This window comes from Amblyomma mixtum, chromosome 3 (assembly GCF_055824585.1).
Source record: "Amblyomma mixtum isolate Tamu chromosome 3, ASM5582458v1, whole genome shotgun sequence".
Lineage (NCBI taxonomy): Eukaryota > Metazoa > Arthropoda > Arachnida > Ixodida > Ixodidae > Amblyomma > Amblyomma mixtum.
In genome coordinates, this window is record NC_143014.1 from 140779402 (window position 1) to 140798650 (window position 19249).

The 19249-nt window shown below is 42.1% G+C and overlaps 1 protein-coding gene across 1 annotated transcript in view; it reads right to left on the minus strand.

Moving 5' to 3' along the window:
• The window catches only part of Cad74A (cadherin 74A), a 70911-nt gene that overhangs the window by 12065 nt on the left and 39597 nt on the right, over positions 1–19249 (minus strand). Inside the window, exons 30-37 of the mRNA XM_089581321.1 lie at positions 18828–18948; positions 14850–15104; positions 12547–12659; positions 10112–10282; positions 9234–9322; positions 7394–7486; positions 5622–5754; positions 28–152 (exon numbers count right to left, since the gene is read on the minus strand). Of these exons, the coding sequence (XP_089437447.1) occupies positions 28–152; positions 5622–5754; positions 7394–7486; positions 9234–9322; positions 10112–10282; positions 12547–12659; positions 14850–15104; positions 18828–18948 (1100 nt within the window). The remainder of the gene's footprint in view (positions 1–27; positions 153–5621; positions 5755–7393; positions 7487–9233; positions 9323–10111; positions 10283–12546; positions 12660–14849; positions 15105–18827; positions 18949–19249) is intronic.

Genomic DNA, 19249 nt, shown 5'->3' on the forward strand with positions numbered 1-19249 from the left:
CAGAGCATGTAGCACTGTGCAACTCACCTAGCACGAACAAAGCACAGTATCACAGTCAGTATAAATCCCATAACAGCAATGAGACAAGCAACAATCAGGACACATATTTCAGTCCATTTCATTTTGTAGGGGTTTCTTCCAGGTGTACACTTCTGAACAGAGAGACAAAAAAAAGGAAAAGTGATTCAGTTACATAATCAGCAAAAAACTACAAAGTTAATGCAAGAGCACGAGCAGTACAGTACAAATGCTATATGCCCCTGTGTGCACAGTGTTTTAAGAACAAGATTGATTTTGACCACTTCTAGATCTGACCTAGCTAGTCTGCTTCTCAGAGCCCTGAAGTATGCTGCATGTACACAGGTGAACAAAAGTAACAACTTTCTCATCCCCTCCATTTGTCTTGAACTGCATTTGGGTCCCAAATGACACAGCAGTTTACGTGTTATTTTTCTTGCACTTCCCTACTAATTTAACATTCATAATAATGCAAAAGTCAGTTAGAGTCCAACTGCTGCTCAGAATAATGGAGATGGGAGTTGCTTATGGCAATTTCCAGTGGGCAAATAAAAGCACATGCGGCAACCTGCGGAGAGTAAACCACATACACAATTGGAAAAGGGTATTCTCAGCACATTACAGGTGTTTGGAGGATGGATTAAAAGCAAAAAAAAAAGAACTGAAAGGGAAAATGTCACAAAATAAAGCCTTCTTCTCATGAAAACTCAGCAATCTTGCCAGTATGCTTTTGAATTGATGGCAGACAACATGCGTGGTACCAGCAGAAATTCAACCAAAATTATGCAACTTCCTCCATGCTGCCTCACTGATGCGAAAGCAGCTGGGCATGCCAACACCTGTTTTAGCTTGCTCAAAGGCTGATCAAGTCCTCCAATTCTTGACTGACCACCACAAGTTGAGTGCTTTTTCAAGAACACCATAAGGCTGCTTCCAGGTGCTCTTGTCTGTCAACTTGCAATTGTCATCATTTCAATTAATGGGGTGTATGCATCTTTAGCAGCAGTAAAAACATGATGCTGAAGCAGATTATCTTCATTAAATAAGAAATCCACCTCCAAATGGACACTGATGCAAGAATAAGCTGAATTTAAAGAAAAAGATGCTAGAGCTGGCTAAAGACCAAAGATGTATGCCCGTGTTTATTAATAAAAAACTAATTTAAAATGAACAAGATACAAAATTAAGTTACGACATGAAAACCCACTTTGCTCTACATATACCAGACTGAGCAATAGTGAGAACAAGAAGAAAGAAATAAAAGAATAGGAAAGAATAGGTTCTTCCAGCCTTTTATATGACATAACACTAGTTCTTGTATGTATATATACTATAAAAGCACACAATGTAGCATGCATTGCATGGGATTATGCTAAATGCAGCCATTATCTGAAATTACTGAAATGATAAACTTTAATTTATTAGCTATATTTGAAGGTTAACTCAATTAGCCATGAAACAGTCCATTATGCCAAAAATATAATGTAGTGAGAACTGTATAAATAATCAGATCCAGGGTTCAGTGCTTACAGACAAAACTGGTACCATAAGAAAAGCACCCACATTTATTCAATTTATTTATTCAATTATCCTAAAGACCCAAGTGGGTACTACATATAGGGGGGATACAACAATGGTCTACAATACACAGAACATATTAAAAAAAAGGAAAAAATTACACGTCAGATTAAAGGGACACTGAGGAGAGCACTATTAATATTTTTTTATAGTAAAATCCGATAGTTCGGCATGTCATGGCTTTGTTGCCACTTGGCCGGCAGCGAAAGATGCATTTATTTCTAAGAAATTTGGATTCGAAGTTGAAAAAGTTTTTCCCGCCGCTCTGATTCAAACTTGGGATTCTCCTATGACGACACAGGACTAAGTGACGTGAAACCTGACGTGCGCATGACGTACCGCAGACTCCGTGATTTCTGGCGCCCAGCAGTGCGGCCTAGCAGCAGCCGAAAAGAAAGCTACCGCCGGCCGCACGTTGAAGGCATCTATCGGCTATTGCGGCCGTCGCTACAGTCGCTTCGATTACGTTTGCACTGGCGTTTTGCCAGCGTTACGATGGGTCCCGTTCTCGAAGTTGTCAACGAAGTTCTCGCAAATAGACACCTTTAGCATACCGCGTACCTTGTTACCGCTAGCGGAATACCGGGAGCCCGCCTACCGCCGGAAAACAGGCGCTGATTGGTCCCGATGCTTCAGGAGTGCGCGTAGCTGCCGGGCACGTGGCGCCATCTGGCGACGCCAAGGACATTTGCGCATGCATTGGCTGCGCCTCAGGGATTTGTGCTTCTCGGGTCCTAGAGTTGCTAGAACCATTGGTTCTAGCAACACTGCTTTGTCCTATGACGTCACCGCGCTTGTACTTGCGAGTTTGGCCTGTGGCGGCGATACCTGTATTTTGGTTCTTGCTCTTTTCTACGTTAGAAGAGCTTTGTTGTCAGTATGAGTGGCGTTTTTGTAATCAGGAGCTGGTATTCTGTCGATACAAGCCAACTTCAATTTCTCCTCAGTGTCCCTTTAAAGGGACCATGAAAAGAATTAAAAGCCGCTTGTAAATGTTAGAAGTGATGCTCAGAAGCATTGACACCAAGTATGAATCTTCGGAACTGAGCCGGCAATTTATTATGAATTTTTAAAAATCGTGTTTTTTAAAATTCGCGGGCCGCTTGGTGTCTTCGTAGGGAGCAATTCTGAAACCAAAATCGGGAAAACAGACGTCACTAGTCCCATGACGTCGGCAGGCCACCACACGCTGTCATTCGCTAGAGCCGCGGCAGCTTCGACGTCACGGGCACACTTCCGGTAGCGGTGAACATCGTCTGCTCGAGCGGCCGCGCGACCCCCTCGGGCAAGCGCGAGCGAGGGCATTGCTATTGCCTTCGCGCATATGGTTTTAATTTACCTCTGCCGCCTCTTTCTGTCGCGAGTTCGGGAGCCAAGAAAGCGCAGAGACCGGAGAGACGCTGCCGACACACGCTGCTCCTCGGGAGTGGGACAACCGGAAGTCGTAAACCGAACGTCAGCGAATGACGTGTTCATGGGCGGAGCCCAGTCCCGGAGCTGTTTTCTTTATTTTTTTATGGTACCCCGCGCGTACGAGTTGAGGGGGGAGAGGAGGAGCGTGATTTTTAATCGCCTATAACTTCGTTGTTATTGATGCTAGCTCAAAAATTCTTGCGCTGGAGTGACGAGTGATGGATTGCCTATCTTTACGTAATCTCAATAAATTTGTTTCATAGTCCCTTTAAGAGTAATAAAAAAAATTACTTTCAGAATTGAAAATTCAAAACACAAGACATGGACTGTCCACCAGTTTGTTTTTTTGTTTTTTTTACCTATAGTCTATTCAAGAACTTTTGCAGTTCATATATTTTTTTTACAACAAAATCAACAGACACAAACAGAACGGCTGTGCATTTCCTGTTACTTGGCAATTTCTCACACGGCTCACTATGACACCCATGAGGAGTCAGTCACAAAACAGCCACAGAAGCTGAGCATGGTTACGGCCCTCTAGTTTACCGCAATTGTGCAAAAAGTTGCATATTTGAGCATTTTTTTGCAAAATTGTGTGCTTGCACCTACATTTTTTTATTTTACTGTTGTTACAGGCATCAAACGAATGACACAGCAATTGTAAAATGACTAAATTACCACTTTTCCACAAAAATAATGCAAGGGGGCAGTGTGAGACCTCAAGAAAATTTTTAAAGCAATGTTATTACGATTTTAACTCTATCTTAAACTGTCCACGCCATATGTAGCCATCATCGCCATGCCGCTGCCGCTTTGAGTGTCGTGCTGCCCAGCCCTACGCCCGTTTGCCACTCTTTCCTTTCCCTACTCCATTCAACTCTTTCAGTGCTTCTTCTCAGTCAACGCCTTGTGCCATTTTTCTTTCTCCATTTACAGGCAACCTCTCTTTTGCCTTCACACTGCGCTTTACCCCAGGGTCACTGAAAAGATGGCTTCTCCTATTTACTCATGAGCCTAGCGGCCAAGGTCACTTTAGCTATCTCGAACTATGCCAGAATTCAACAGCTAAAACTTGATCATGCACACATTATGGTTTACAGCGATTAAAGTCATGAATACCAGAATTTTTGAATGAGTACTCTGACATATTCAACAAACTGCATTATAGAATCTCTCCAATGCAATTCAAGAAGCAAGTCAAGGAAATACTGGTCTCTGAGCATAAGGTGCGAAAATTACTGCCTGAGCCTACAGTTGGTGTTAGCTTTGTGAATTGTGTTGTGTTTTCACTGACTGTATTTCATGCAGAGATATGAGTTTACTGTCAAACTTACTGCAGTATGTGTGTAATTGGTTTATTATTGGTATAGTTCACACTTGTTTTTCCGTTGTCCTTCCACATGAAAATTGAAGATGTATAGAAGGAATTGAATGTTGTTAATGCATTTGCATTGATGTTGTGTGTTATATCAGTATATGATGTGTAGCGACATGTAAACGAAAACATTTCCTGCCTCCGCTGTCAGGGTGTCATAGCCTAATCTGGCACTTTCCAGGCCTTTTGCAATGCCTCCCAAGGCAATTTGTATGAAATTGTCTTGAATAAAGAAAGAGAAAGAAGAGCCCAAAAAATAAAAATTTACAAAACTTAGTTCTGAAAATAATAAGAGGTGCGTTCTGAGGCATGTGATCTGAGTAAAAAATGTTTGTGCTACATTCGTGAAAACAGAATGAGCATCTAAATTCTCTTCAAAGCAAGGATCTGGTAATGACGCACTGATGATGCATTGATACGCTTGCTTTTCTCTTTGCTCAAGCAAGCTTGCGCGTCAGGTAAGGCAGCTCCAGTGACAACGCACAAGCATCCTTTTATGGAACCCAGGCACCTTTCGAAAGCAATAATGCTAGTAGTGGCAAAAAAACTGTTCAGTTTTTAGTAACACCAAGCATCCATTTTGGGGTCTTCCTCTTATTGCGGCATTACGATGTCCAGGAACATAAGTGAGTGTCTAGCGGGTGCCAAACATATTTGGAGGGCTGTATCCAACTTCCAGACACGGTCACCACAGCAGGTGCAGGGTTGTGCACCAAGGCCAACATAAGAAAAATTGTTCAGTTGCTGTGGGGTCACTTTGGCAAACAAATTCCAAGCTTCAGGTGAAGAGAACACTAAACGCTATCTGACACTGAATCACAACAACCACCTTCGGTTTTAATTAAGGTACATTTGTAGCATAGGAGGCATGTTTAAATAAAATGTAATTATTTGATGTCCACCATGGAATGTCATGGATTCCTTGTTCCCATTTGCAGAATTAAAAATTTTCCAGCCTGTGCCACAACTGTCTAACTTTGAAAACTTGCACAGTAGAAACACATGTGAAATTCCACACCACAGCTAAGTAGCAAATCTGCACTAAATCTATTAACAGCACTCTGCAACCCTATGTAATGCAGAACAGGACTATTCAATAACTGTCCTCCTCCCCCCCCCCCCCCCCCCCCCCATTTTTTTGCCAAACATTAGCAAAAAGACTTCCACCTATGACAACTCTTATGAATGTAAACAATTTTACAAGATAAGAAAATATGACAAAATATTCCTAACTCACCTCAATGCCTACAATGCTGTAGTTGTGGTACAGTGCCTGAACTTTATGTGATGATGACATATCCAGCATTTTGGCAACAACGTCAGGGCTCACAACTAGCCCATTCTCAAGCAGCTGAAAGCAAGAGCTGGCACTGCATGGAAACAAAGCAAGTTACAGCTAAGTGGTCCACACCAATAGAGACAGAACCAGCAATCTCACTAAACACACAGAAAGCAGAAGCATTAAGACAAATCAGTCTTTCACCAAGAAGTAGCAATTAAGCCTAAGCACAATAAAGTTTCTGCTTTCTCCTCTTAACCAGCTGTTTGTGAAATTTCTGCTCAGATTACAGTGTCAGCAGCATGACAGTCCATAAAAAGAAAAACACACATAAGAGCTTCAGCACATGATTTTCCAACATATTAATCAAACAGTGCTATCGTCAAACTCAAAAAGCACCACCACCAAATCAAGACAGGGTTAACAAAAATAAATGCGAACGCCAATAAGGCAGCCTCCGTCACTCGTATGTGGCGTGTTCCAAAATTTGGGGACTTGTTCAGGTGTCCCACTGAGAATTTGCAGACGTTCTAAATGTACAAAAACTGTTCAGATAGAGAAGTGTGTTTCCTATGTCACAGTTATTGTTTCTAAGGCTAAACTGCAGCTCCATCTTTTTTATCATAGACGTGTTTTCGTTGTGATGGTAAAGAAGGTTTTAGCTACATGCAACAAATTACTTACCCAGCAAACCAAAAACCTCTCAGAGAAGTCTAGCTAGACGTCTCTGAGAGGTTTTTGGTTTGCTGGGTAGTGCCTGCTGACTCTGCATCCAACAGTTATATTATGACGACATAAAACTTTAAATTCATGCAGAACTGTCATAAACATCCCAAAAATCCACAAATATTGACTGTCTTCACAAATCTCATGTCCTCCAGAATATCTTTCTTACTGCACATAAAGTTTGCATTAGTCAGCTTTTTTTTTTATCTGCATCACTGCAGCTTCAAAACTCTGCCCTAGGAACTAAGCAGGTGCTAAACTAGGTGACAGTACAATATATCACAAGGACTGTTTGGCAGTTGTGCCTTGTGTAGCCTAACACTACCAGGTCATGCCATTTGATTATTTATTTGGCAGTGAATCAGACATACAGGGACATTTTTTGCCTCACAAACTGCAGAAGACATATAAGTTCAGTTAAGTGCAATTAGAGCTGTTGTAATCAGCAGCATTACCAACTCCTTCAACTAACAGTTGTTTGTCAGTGAAAGCACGACAACTTTGAAAAAGCTTGTTGTACTGTGAATGCACCTAAAGCATGCGACAGAAGCATTTCTGCTTAGCATTTTAACCCTTTAGGTTCACGCATAAAGAAAGCTCTTGGTTTACTACCTTGGGAACCTTACATTAGCACATGATTACCCTTCAAGATGTTTCACTGCAGAAAAAGATTTAATACATCTATCTCATGAATGTTACTCAAGTGTGGAAAAATATTTTGTTATTTCTGGATTTTCAGTTCGGATCCCACCGGCGGCATGTGGTTGTTTTTTCTTCTGCTATTATTAATCTCCCATTGACAAAACTACAAAAAAAGAGGGCATCCCCTATGCCCCTTGGTTTCGGTGAGCTGTTGGCTTCCATCATGTATGTCATAACGATTTCCATTCCCTTCTGCTGAATTGTTATTTTGGGGTTATATCAAAGAGCAGTCCTACTGCAGCCATATTTTATTTTTTATTTTCTCTTGTCTCTTCTAGCTTATACAGAATTGCAAAACCCACCTTTCAAAGTCAAGGCTTCCATCTTCCCGTGTCGAATACTGGGTGTCATAAATGTTGGCAGTCACAGCACTGGCCAGAGCTTGGTTCAAGTCTCTGCGCACGGTGAGATGAAAATTAATAATGGCTTTTACTTTTTGATCTAAAGGAACTGTGTCATCTCATATGCACTCAGATTCTTCAAATTTAAAGATATGAGCAAAAAACCAACACAATGCTATGTGCAGAGATGCGCAGCAGGTTGCCACACGTAGCTAGTTCTCACTGAGTTGCACTCCTGCTATGCATGCTTATTTGGCTGCAGAATTCGTGACTTTTGTATTTTTAGTATTTCAATCACAAGAATTCCTGCACCTACTGACACTGATGTACCTAGTGTACCAACTGTGCATCCCCTTTTGTTTTGCCCTCTTAAAGAAGGGAGCAGTGCAAATGTAATTCTTGTCCAAACTGGGTGCCGCATGCAGAAGCACAACTGTACAATGTTGTGGAGTGTTATTTTATGGAAAGTATGGAAAATTTCTTTAAGCTTCCCAAAGTAGATCTTTGATTTTCATTGTTTAAAGTTGCTTGTCATCATGAAGATGAGATCCATGGAGGTCTGTGTACCGACTAACAATGAAAACTAAAGAACTACTAAGTGCAGCACGAAGAAATTTTCCATACTTAAAAAAATATACACGACCCACAAATGTGCCAAATATACTTGTATTTTGTCAATTAGACCAGATGCTATTAAGCCTCTAATATGCGTCATTTTTGTCATTTTCGGTCTTTTTCAGAGTGCCAGTTCTAAATAATTATCCACTGGAACCAAGAACTGCTCTCCAGTTACCAAGGTTATTATTTCGTTTAAAAGCTGCAGAAGCAACCCTCTTTTTGCTGAAGCAGGTTTTCTAAAAAACTGCATGCAAGCAGGCAAGGTGAACAAAAGTACTGTTTTATGCACTCCATTTTTTGTTCACTCCACTCGTGCCAACAATACCTGCAATTAAAAACACATGCTTTTGAAAAGTGAATATATATCTTTTTTTTGTAAGCGGGAGGGCCACAGTGATCGCACCAACATTGTGATAAATGGCCAGTGGCTATGCAAACATGCGACCCCAGTCTCAAATAAATTTTATTTCCGTTGCTCATTAGAATAAAAATTTTTTAAGCATCTTAAAAACAATGTGGACAATAACAAGGGTAAACACTTAATAATGCTTAAAAAAGGAACAGGCACAAGGTTTTTGTGTGTCAGTGTTTTTGCCTTAATTAGACTCGGAAAGCAGAGAGAAGCTTGGCTATTTAATTACAAGCCATTTTTTACCACATAAGTTTCAGTTTCGCTCGGTGCTAACATGCGCCGCGTGCATGATGTCACATTCAACCTGCTGCAGCATTGATTGACACGTGGGCTAGGAAATCTCTAACCTGAGGAGAAATTAATCTGCTCATGCTTCTATCACGTACTGGCAAGCAACCTGTCACGTTCTTCATCACCATGAAAGAGTGACGTCAAAGTTTTTGTCTTGCTTGGATAACAAGTCACTTAATGTAGATTTCTGTGCAGATGGTAATATAGAAACTGCTTGCAAGCCACTACTGAAAATAATATAGATGATGTTCCACTCAATAGCAGTGATTGAAACATGATGGATGGCACCCTTGTAATATACTAAGGATACAAATTATATACCCTTTATTGGGCTTTGAAATTTCATGTCTGTGCCCCTTAACATGTTCCTAGTCACTATGGCTCAGCTAACACGCCCAGCCTCTCCATCTTAGGTGAAAATCATGCTCTCTATATTTGACGTAATACAGTGTTCAAGCTTCAAGTTAAATGTCAACTTACTTTTCAAACTGGGGGATGACTTTCCTAATTTCTTGTGGCTGTTTGTAGAAGATGAACTTCATGAGGTCTGAATCATGAAGTATGTGAACCTGCAGAGTGAATCAGAAAGAAGAAAGATTAGCCAGTTCATTACTGAAATGACAAGCATTGCTTCTTCTTCTTACTTTAGGGTACATACAGTTCACAAAGTTTTTAAATTTAGCATGCGCTTATGCTCCTTTGCAATTCATACTCTAAAAGATTCACATCATTACAGTATGTGAAGACTCATCGCTAAAACTGTAAATTTTCAAACATAGCACATTTTCTAGAAGCAGGATTGGTAAAAGACTGCTAGCTTTAATAATAAGAGCCACTGAGGACAACTTCATCAAATTATTCCCCATACCAATGGGATCTCTGTCTATTTAGGAAAATGCTGATGTTTGTGCAGCAGAAAAGATGCATTTATGGTTGAGAAAATTGAATTTAAAATTTTCCCGCCACTCAGTTCAAAACTGAGACGTCTACACCGAAAAAGACTGGTTGCCACCATTTTGAAGTGAATGTCGATATAGCATAGCGCCTGGGATCTGCGCCCAAAAATCGGTGTCGATGCAGTTTACTTGTAAAACTGACCACTGACGGCTACATCTGCGTTACCCCTTTTTGGTCTTTTCTAGCTTTAAAGAGCTTCATTTTCAGTGACAGTGGTCTCTCTGTGATCAGAATGTGGTACCTTATTGAAACAGGCCAACTTCACTTTGTTCTCAGTGTCCTTACATAGCATGTTCCCATGGCGCAATGCCCACAGAGAGATAGAAATAAAGGAGTACCAGATAGATGCAAGCAAATAACACAGCGACAGAATCTCAGAGAACGCAATCTGTGTTACCTACCCTCACATGTGCAACAGCAGTGTTCTGGGGTCCAGGAGCACTCTGGCATTCCACTGTTATGTCAAAATACCCATCGCGGTATTTTCCCAAGCTTCGAACATTTCTCAGGCTGCCCTTGTGAGCGTCTAGCTCGAACTGGCCCATAACAGGCATTGATTCTTTTGATGATGGCTAAAAGAATGAGATAAAAACAATGATTAAGTTTAGTACCATACTTCCATACTTATGTGTAAGTCGCACATGAAAAAACTTATGTGTTTTAAAGCAAATGCACCATCTTAAATATCAAAAAATGCGTATAACAGCAAATTAACAAATAAAAAAGCCAATTTTAAAGGAAAGCCTCATGATGTCATGGCACTTATAAATTAGGGCAGCAAAACCATAAACAAAGCAAGAATGTGCTTATCCCCGCACACCAATCTTTGTTGATTAGTTATATTTATAGCTGGAACACAACACTGAGCAAAGCATCTATGTTATTTGTAATGAACCAAACCTGAACTATTAACTCCCAATAAGCAGCATATTAGATGCAAGCATAACATGACAAACATAGTGCTGTGATGAACAGGACATATATTTAAAATCCAGCTATATTTAGCAATCATTTAACGAATGATAAGGCTAGATATATGACACCACATTCCTACAAATGCAAGTGAATGTCTAGAATGTTGGCTCTGAGCCATAACTGTCTTCGGGTCCCCATGAATGTCAGTGACAGCGACTGAGGAGTGCAGGGTAGTGTGAGTAGAAGTATCACGAAAACAAAGGATACACTGTGCAACTGACTGATACCCATGACTTGGAACTGTTTTGCACATGCACATAAAAAAATAATTAAAGGAGTAATGCACTACCAGTTTATTTTTCTACCTTGTCTCTGAAAAGTGCCACAGCACTATTAGTACAGTATTTTGCACATGTAAAGCCACTGTGTCTTGTGATCCTATCAAAAAAAAAACAAGTAAGTGGGTTTCACTAAGCAGTAAGAGTCTCAGGGACCCTAGGGATGTCTCCTAGGACATCCATGGGTCCACCCAACCTCATCTGAGAAGCAACCCAGCAAACCAAAAACCTCTCAGAGACGTCTAGCTAGGCGTTTCTGAGAGGTTTTTGGTTTGCTGGGAATGATCAAATAATTTTCTTAAAAAGGGGCTCTGAAAGGGGCTCTAATAAGTTGCGGTATGCCTGGGATGTTAAAGGACTCCGCTTCATGAATATCCTCCAGCAAGGATTTTTTTATGTGCTTTGTAGCCGAGTTACCTGTAGTCAAAATTTGAATTTCAGTATCCCCGCGTCTTTTCCTCTCTTCTCATCACTTTTTGCACGCTGAAAGGTTGGTGCTCATTGCCGGGAGGGGGGGAGGGCAGAGCTTTCTAGCCTGCTGGAGCTACGTGGCTTACTGGCCACAGCCATGGTAGCTGCCTGACGTCTGGAGGAATCTAACCAATAGCCATCTGTGAACTAGCATATGTAGCAGCGTGCTACAGAGGAGGATGCAAGCATGAAAAAGTCACCGGAAAGAGCTTGCAAATTTTTGCGCATGAATGTGGGTTCTCTGCCGTGTGTAGAAGTGTATTATTTAGCTCATGTGCTCATGACAACACAATGCAGTGATTGAGCAAGTTGACGTGCTCTCCACAGAAGGTGTTTCAGAGCCCTTTTCATGCTGAAAGTATTAGCCTCACCCTCAACTTAGTATTGCCCAGACTCATATTCTCTGCAAGCTTCACACCAACGCCCTTTTCCCTCGGTCTGCCTGCACCCCTTTTGTTTGCGGTCTGAGCTCTCCCGCCCCAACTGCCTCTCGCCCTACGCCAGTATGGAGCAATGTCCCTTGCAGTGCCCAGTGGCCCTCCGAAATCCTTTCTCCACTTCCCCACCCTCCCTTCCTCCTGGGACCAATTACACGACCAGCGCACTCTGGTGCTGCATACCCAAGATCTTTTGGGGGCTTAATCTGTAACTCTTTATTAAAGTTATTTTCACTCTCTATCTCAGAATTTGTTGGGAAGATGAGTCCAACAATAGAATAAACATTTTATCAAGCACTTTTCGGAGAAATTTAAGACCCCATTTGCCAAAAACCTGACATAAGCGGAGTATACACCTGTGGAGAACATTCTGCCCATAGCTGCCAAGTGTCCTGTCCAAAAGGTGAAGATAGAAAAGGCAATGGGAGTGCAACAAAAAGGCTGTCTGTACAGTGTTTAAAAGCTACACAGACATTAAAAACATTTGTGTTCATATCAGTCTGAAGTTTTCCCACTTCTACACACACAAAAAACATAGTACTAATAACTTGGCAATAAGTCCCTGATAAGTACTTATTTGATGTTTTGAATCAGAATATACCAGATTTTGTGCAGTACCTGAATATATCTATTGCTCTTGTCATGCAACAAAAAAAAAAGCACAAAAGTACTTACTCTGTAGTATGTTACATTTCGGATGGAGTACATGATCATGTTTGATGAGCTGTCGGGGTCCTTTGCCTTTAGTGTAATTAGTTCACTGTTGATTTCAGAATTAATTCGTATGCCTAGAAAATAAATCAGCCAAACATCATTCTCCATTAAACTGAAAGCAAGCAAGTGCATCATAAGGAAAGACAACTACAGAGTAGCTGCAAAATGGTCCTGATGCTTAATAAGAAAGGTAATTAACGTGAAGTTTGGGAAGCACTGATACAGTAATCCAAGTTAAATTTAAAACTACCGAAAAAATTCCTATAAAAAAAAAATCCGCAGGCAACATCCACTTGAAAGGCAAGGGGGAAAATCTGCATCGATGAAGGCGGAGAGGTGGATGCAGCAATGCCCTCAGGCGAGTGCCGAGTGCGGAGGGAGGGCAAGCAGCGCCAAAAGCAAGTGCACGTCACCAGCTGATCAAACCCGGTGCACCAAGTAAGGCTAAATGTATGCAATGCAACAAATGTAAAAGCATCAAAAGAAAGCATCAAAAGTGAGCCCAAAGCCAAAGTAAAGAGCAGTGTAAATGCATCTAATGTAAAGCATAAATTCATTAGTGAGCCATAAAATCTAGCCAAAGTAAAGTGAAATTAACTGGCACAGCAGGCAGATGTAAGCTATCCTCTGCATTCCTTCAGCATCACAAAAGCAGGTACCAATGGTAAAAAAAAATCAGACAAAACAGGCTAAGCAAGTGTAGCATGTTGCATGCTTGAGTCTTGTGCACAAGAAGCAGAACAGGTATAAAGTAGCATGTAACATGTCACTGGGTGGAGCTTCGCAAACACTTATGGTGCTGGTGCAGATATGTAGCCCCCATTGCAATGGAAATGATAAGGGGTGAGGCAAATTCTGAGGGGCGAATTTTGGCTGTTGTTATACAATTGCCCCCAAAATTCTTGTGACAATAAATATCACATGCAATACTCCATCAAACTGAGCAGATTCTACACTTTTATAAAAGACATTTTAGGATTCTTTACGGCCCGATACACTTTTGATTACACTACCCGCTCATTTGTTTAAATTGTTGTGAAGCCCAATGCGTGACAAGAATGATTAAAAAAAGCACTGCATTATGAAGCCTGTTGAAGGCACCAGAGACCTTACTTACTAGCAGTGTTGAACAAACATGCCATCCATAACACCAACTCAAGAGCAATCTAGTTGCTTCATGTTATTACGATGGCGTGGACTTTATTTATTTTTTTTTTGCGACAACCATATAAGGGGCACCTTACAAGTTTACAACAATGAGTGTAATACAGAGTGCTACATAGTCAGGCTACTTAGACCTGCAGCATGTTTACGTTGTGGCCCAAGAAGGGTCATTTTAGCTTTGCGGAGCATCAGGCTTCATATGCTATGATGTAGAAGCAGAATTTGGTTAAGTAGAGGAACACTGCAAAAAGCAGTGCAGAAAGCAGTGCAGAACCAACAATAAGGTAATACACATACACTTAACGCATGCATGCATACTCGGTGGAGTGGAGCAGTCAGTAGAGCATGCGTAGTGGCTGCCTTGCTACATGTATATATTTGCGCAGTGATGCATATATGGCTGTTAGTCAGTGCTTGTGCATTGTCTTGTGTGGCAAATTTTCGCAATGAATCTTAACCAGCTGGCCCAGATTTCAGCCTTACTCAAAGGAACATTAGTAAAGCCAAGCTTGTGGCCATTTGGCAAATCTGGCTTGGCAAGCTGAAGGCACACCATTTTCCTTAGCCCCAAGGAACAGGACACTTACAAACTGTGGGCAAGCCAGTTATCACCCCCACCTCCTTTTTAGGGTATGCCAAAGAGTCTTGGAACTTTCAGTAAACTGTGCTATAAGACTCTCACTTTCTTGCTACAAAAACAAGAAAGTTGCATGTTTTCTAGTAGTGCAGCATGCGAGGCAAAGGTTTCTACAAGAAAAATCAGAAAAGCACCTCACAAAAAAGGCACAATGGCAGAGGCAACATATACACGATACTCTTCTGTTTTTCATACTTTTGCTAAGTTTTTGGTGTTCTCAGTTTAGTCAAGATAAACAAACGGGCCAAAACATATCCTCCGTCTTTTTTTTTTTTTTTCTGTAAGCCTAGTATGATGGCCTACAGAAAACTAAAAATGCCCAACAGCAATGTCCAACACACAGCCCAACACCAGTCACATATGTTTCCTACCTAAGGCCATACACAAACCCACCTCAAGGTATACTGCATGCCAGACATGCTGTTCCTGTAGATATTATGCATAAGTCCACCCTCCTACTCACCAAGGACATAGGAAGGCTTCTCAAATGAAGGCGAGTTATCATCAATGTCCTCAACCTTTATGTCAACCAGCAGCTGTGTCTTGTCATCGGGATTGTAGGTGGCATCAACCTGCTCCAAACGCTTCGATGGCATGCTGACTTGCACAGTAAGAAGGTAGCGATCCTTCTGCTCACGGTCAACTCTCTTTTTGGTTAATATCTCGCCCTCATTGTTGCCGGTCCGCTGAATAGTGAAAACATTGTCCATGTTGCCACCTAGATATAAATAAATGTCAAAATAAAAAGCATATTTCATGTGGACCAGTTAAAAGATAAACAAAAATAGTGCTTTGCAGCTGAGTGATTGATGGAAGCCCGTTACATTGCAGCTCAGTTACAAATTACAAATTGTAACTGCCGTAACTGCCTATTACAAATTACATTATTAAAAATTACAGATTGCCCCTCAGTTATTCAGTTTAGAAATGCTGCGGTAGAAGGTAAAGGGTCAAATGTGGGGGGGGTTGGCACCAATGGCAGAAAAAAAAAAGTCAGGGCTATGACCAGTTCTGCCAGTGTGGTGCGTTCAGAAAGCTGAAAAGCCCAATTCTGGTTTGCTTCTGAAAGTTGCTTATTGCTGTCACGAATTATCCCACACCCTTTCTACTAGAAGTATCATGTAAAACAAGCAGCAACACGAACAGAGTAAGTTATTCTAAATCTGCAATGAAGCAAAACGGAAAGTTGGATTTGCTGGTACGCATTCATGATTGAAACAGCAGTATACAAAATGAGGAAGACGGAACAGGACAAGCATTTAAAGGGACACTGAGGAGAAATTGAAGTTGGCTTGTATCGACAGAATACCAGCTCCTGATTACAAAAACGCCACTCATACTGACAACAAAGCTCTTGTAACGTAGAAAAGAGCAAGAACCAAAATACAGGTATCGCCGCCACAGGCCAAACTCGCAAGTACAAGCGTCATGACGTCATATAACAAAACAGTGTTGCTAGAACCAATGGTTCTAGCAACGCTAGGACACGAGAAGCACAAATCATTGAGGCGCAGCCAATGCATGCGCAAATCTCCTTGACGTCGCCAGATGGCGCCACGTGCCGGGCAGCTACGCGCTCGCCTGAAGCATCGGGACCAATCAGCGCCTGCTCGCCGGCGTTAGGCGGGCTCCCGGTATTCCGCTAGCGGTATCAAGGTACACGGTATGCTAAAGGTGTCTATTTGCGAGAACTTCGTTGACGACTTCGAGAACGAGATCCATCGTAACGCTCGCAAAACGCCGGTGCAAACGTAAGCGAAGCGACTAGCGACGGCCGCAATAGCCGATAGATGCCTTCAACGTGCGGCCGGCGGTAGCTTTCTTTTCGGCTGCTGCTAGGCCGCACTGCTGGCCGCCAGAAATCACGGAGTCTGCATCACGTCATGTCACGTCACTTAGTCCTCTGTCGTCATAGCCGAATCCCAAGTTTGAATCACAGCGGCGGGAAAAACCTTTTCAACTTCGAATCCAAATTTCTTAGAAATAAATGCATTTTTCGCTGCCGGCCAAGTGGCAACAAAGCCATGACATGCCGAACTATCGGATTTTGCTATAAAAAATATATTAATAATGCTCTCCTCAGTGTCCCTTTAAGCAACAAAAGAATTTTATTGCAATGTGCTGAAAATATACAGGCATTTTTAAAAACAAGAAAAGATCACAAAAGAAAGATGAAATGATTATGAGGCACTATCTAGAAAGCATATTTGTTTCCCTGAAAGCACGAAAATATGTGCACTTATGCAGAAATGTCAATCAGGCATGTAAAGCACTTTTGTCATCTGCAAGTGTAATGCATTTACAGAATTTCGTTATCTTGTAGGTGAGAGTACCTCAGACAGACAGGCTGATGCGCCAACATGCGACTCAAGGAATGTGATTTGCTAAGGTGTAGATCAGGCACACACCTCGCTTTGTATGCGCGTAATTGCGGCTGCAAAGCTTCATTTGAGAGAACTTCCATCACCTTCATCCACCCTGACCAGAGAACACAAGATCAAACAGGCCTATAATATTACCAGGCCAGGAGCCAGCTGTGTAAGCCAGGCCTCCATCCCAGTTTCAGGAAAAGAAATTATGCTTTCTAGATACTACTACCATCGGGGGCAAAAGTAACAGACTCCTCCTTCCAAGTTCCTACCCGTGCCACTCTACGTAGCGGCACCACTTGATAGAGCACTTCTGGTGTTGAAACAGACTTACTGCGCCATTTCCCAATCACTGGTTTTTGGTGCACTAGCACTACTTCCCGCAATCATAGATTTCACAGGGGTCTGCCCAAAGCTGCGCTTTGACCCTGTCACCCTGAAGTGCAAAAGATAACCAGATGGCAATGCACACGTCATATGGCTTAGCCAATGAGGAGGCAGCGTGGTCACACAGCTCCAGCCAGTGAGAGAGACGCTACATAAAGGCTGCGGCCATGTACTAGCACGTGTCAACAAGTGCTCTGCAGATGGTGCGAGATTCTCACTGGGGACTCCAGACAGAGCGAACGTGTGTCGCTTATGCTCTCTCAAGCAGTGCTAGCACACCTACTTCGCATTTTGTTCACTATGCAAATTGGCTGTCATATCTATTCCTTTGTGTTCTCTCTTCTTGTGTTTAAAAACTCATGCATACATTTCGTACGTCGGAATAAAACACTTTTGATGCTCTTGCCCTGTGTCATCTCCTCTGGGTCTTTCATTCTTTAACACTGCTGTTTGAACCTGAATCTTCAGACTCTAACAAAACAGCTGCTAAACAAATATGGTTTCGCTCATCCATGTGTGATGTCATGTATCTTTTCAGAAGCAAGATGCACGTTAAAAAGGTTTGGTTTATTGGGGTTTAACGTCCCAAAGCGACTGAGGCTATGAGAGACGCCATAGTGAAGGGCTCCAGAAATTTCGACCACCTGGGGTTCTTTAATGTGCACTGAGATCGCACAGCACACGGGCCTCTAGAATTTTGCCTTCATCGAAATTCAGCCGCCGCGGCCGGGATCGAACCCGTGTCTTTCGGGTCAGCAGCCGAGCACCGTAACCACTGAGCCACCGCGGCGGGTTACGCTAAAAAGGGCAGCCTGCATGATCAGAAACACTCTAAGCATACAGAAATGGTCACATTATACAGAAATTAGGTAAGACGGATGGGAGTCTAAAGAGATTTGATGTGCACAGTATGTAACTTCAAACAGCAATATACTCAGGGGGTGAAGCCCCATGGTGACAAGTTATATTGTGCTAGTTGCATTCACTTTTTAGCAGTGCTCATTTCATTTCAGCATCCTTAAAAATGGTGACAAAAATGGAGCAAGAGCTTTATTTCTCCAAGTTCACCCCCGAACATCAAGCCCAGACAGCAAGTGCATTGCTGCTGATCACATTTGGATAGTGCCTTTTTTGCTAGATGTCACTGAGCCGGAGTAGCCAGGTTCGAACCCAACCGTGGCAGCTGCGCTTTGATGGAGGCGAAACGCAAAGGTGCCCGTGTGCTGTGCGATGTCAGTGCATGTTAAAGACCCCCAGGTGGTCGAAATTATTCCGGAGCCCTCCACTATGGCACCTGTTTCTCTCTTTCTTCTTTCACTCCCACCTTCCTCCCTTCCCTTACGGTGCGGTCCAAGTGTCCACCAAGATGTGAGACAGATACTGCGACATTTCCTTTCCTCAAAAACCAATTTTCATTTTTTACTCCAATGAACGTCATGCAGCTTTGTATTAAACTCACTATATATGATCTCAAGTGAGAGTGAAATGAGGTCTCTAGTGACATCGTGGCCTTAATGCAGACATAGCCATGGTACAATTTATCACATAATGTATATACACCGATGGGCTTCTGCATCAAAGCATGTGGAGAGAAACTTGTAGCAATGTAAAGAACTGACTTTATAGCTTTTGAATCTTGAAGCCCAATGTCCACGAACGTAAAAACAGCAACCAAGATGGCTTACCGACAATGTAGTAATCAATAAAGGCATTTGTTCCTATGTCCGCATCAAAGGCTCTCACTTTGCCGACGATAGTACCAATGGGAATTTCCTCTTTTATTTTCATCACAACAGGCTCGGCATCCTGAAAGAGCAAGGAATGGTTTCAAAAGATGATGCTAGAACTAAATGATGCAGCAGTGCAGCAAAGGACACTAGTACTAACTGGCACAGTTCAGTGTGCGGGTTCACATGTGTGCATTCATGTGTGTGCAGTGCTGCTACCAAAAGCCAACCCAAGGGGAATGTCAGTTCCGCTGTTGAAAGTGCCTCCTTTATAAAGGACAACTCAGGGGGTTTTTCAAACATTTTGAGTTGATAATCGCATCACATTCCTCGGAGTTCCCTCCCTCTGCCACAACGAACTGTTTTTCAAAATGCCAAGT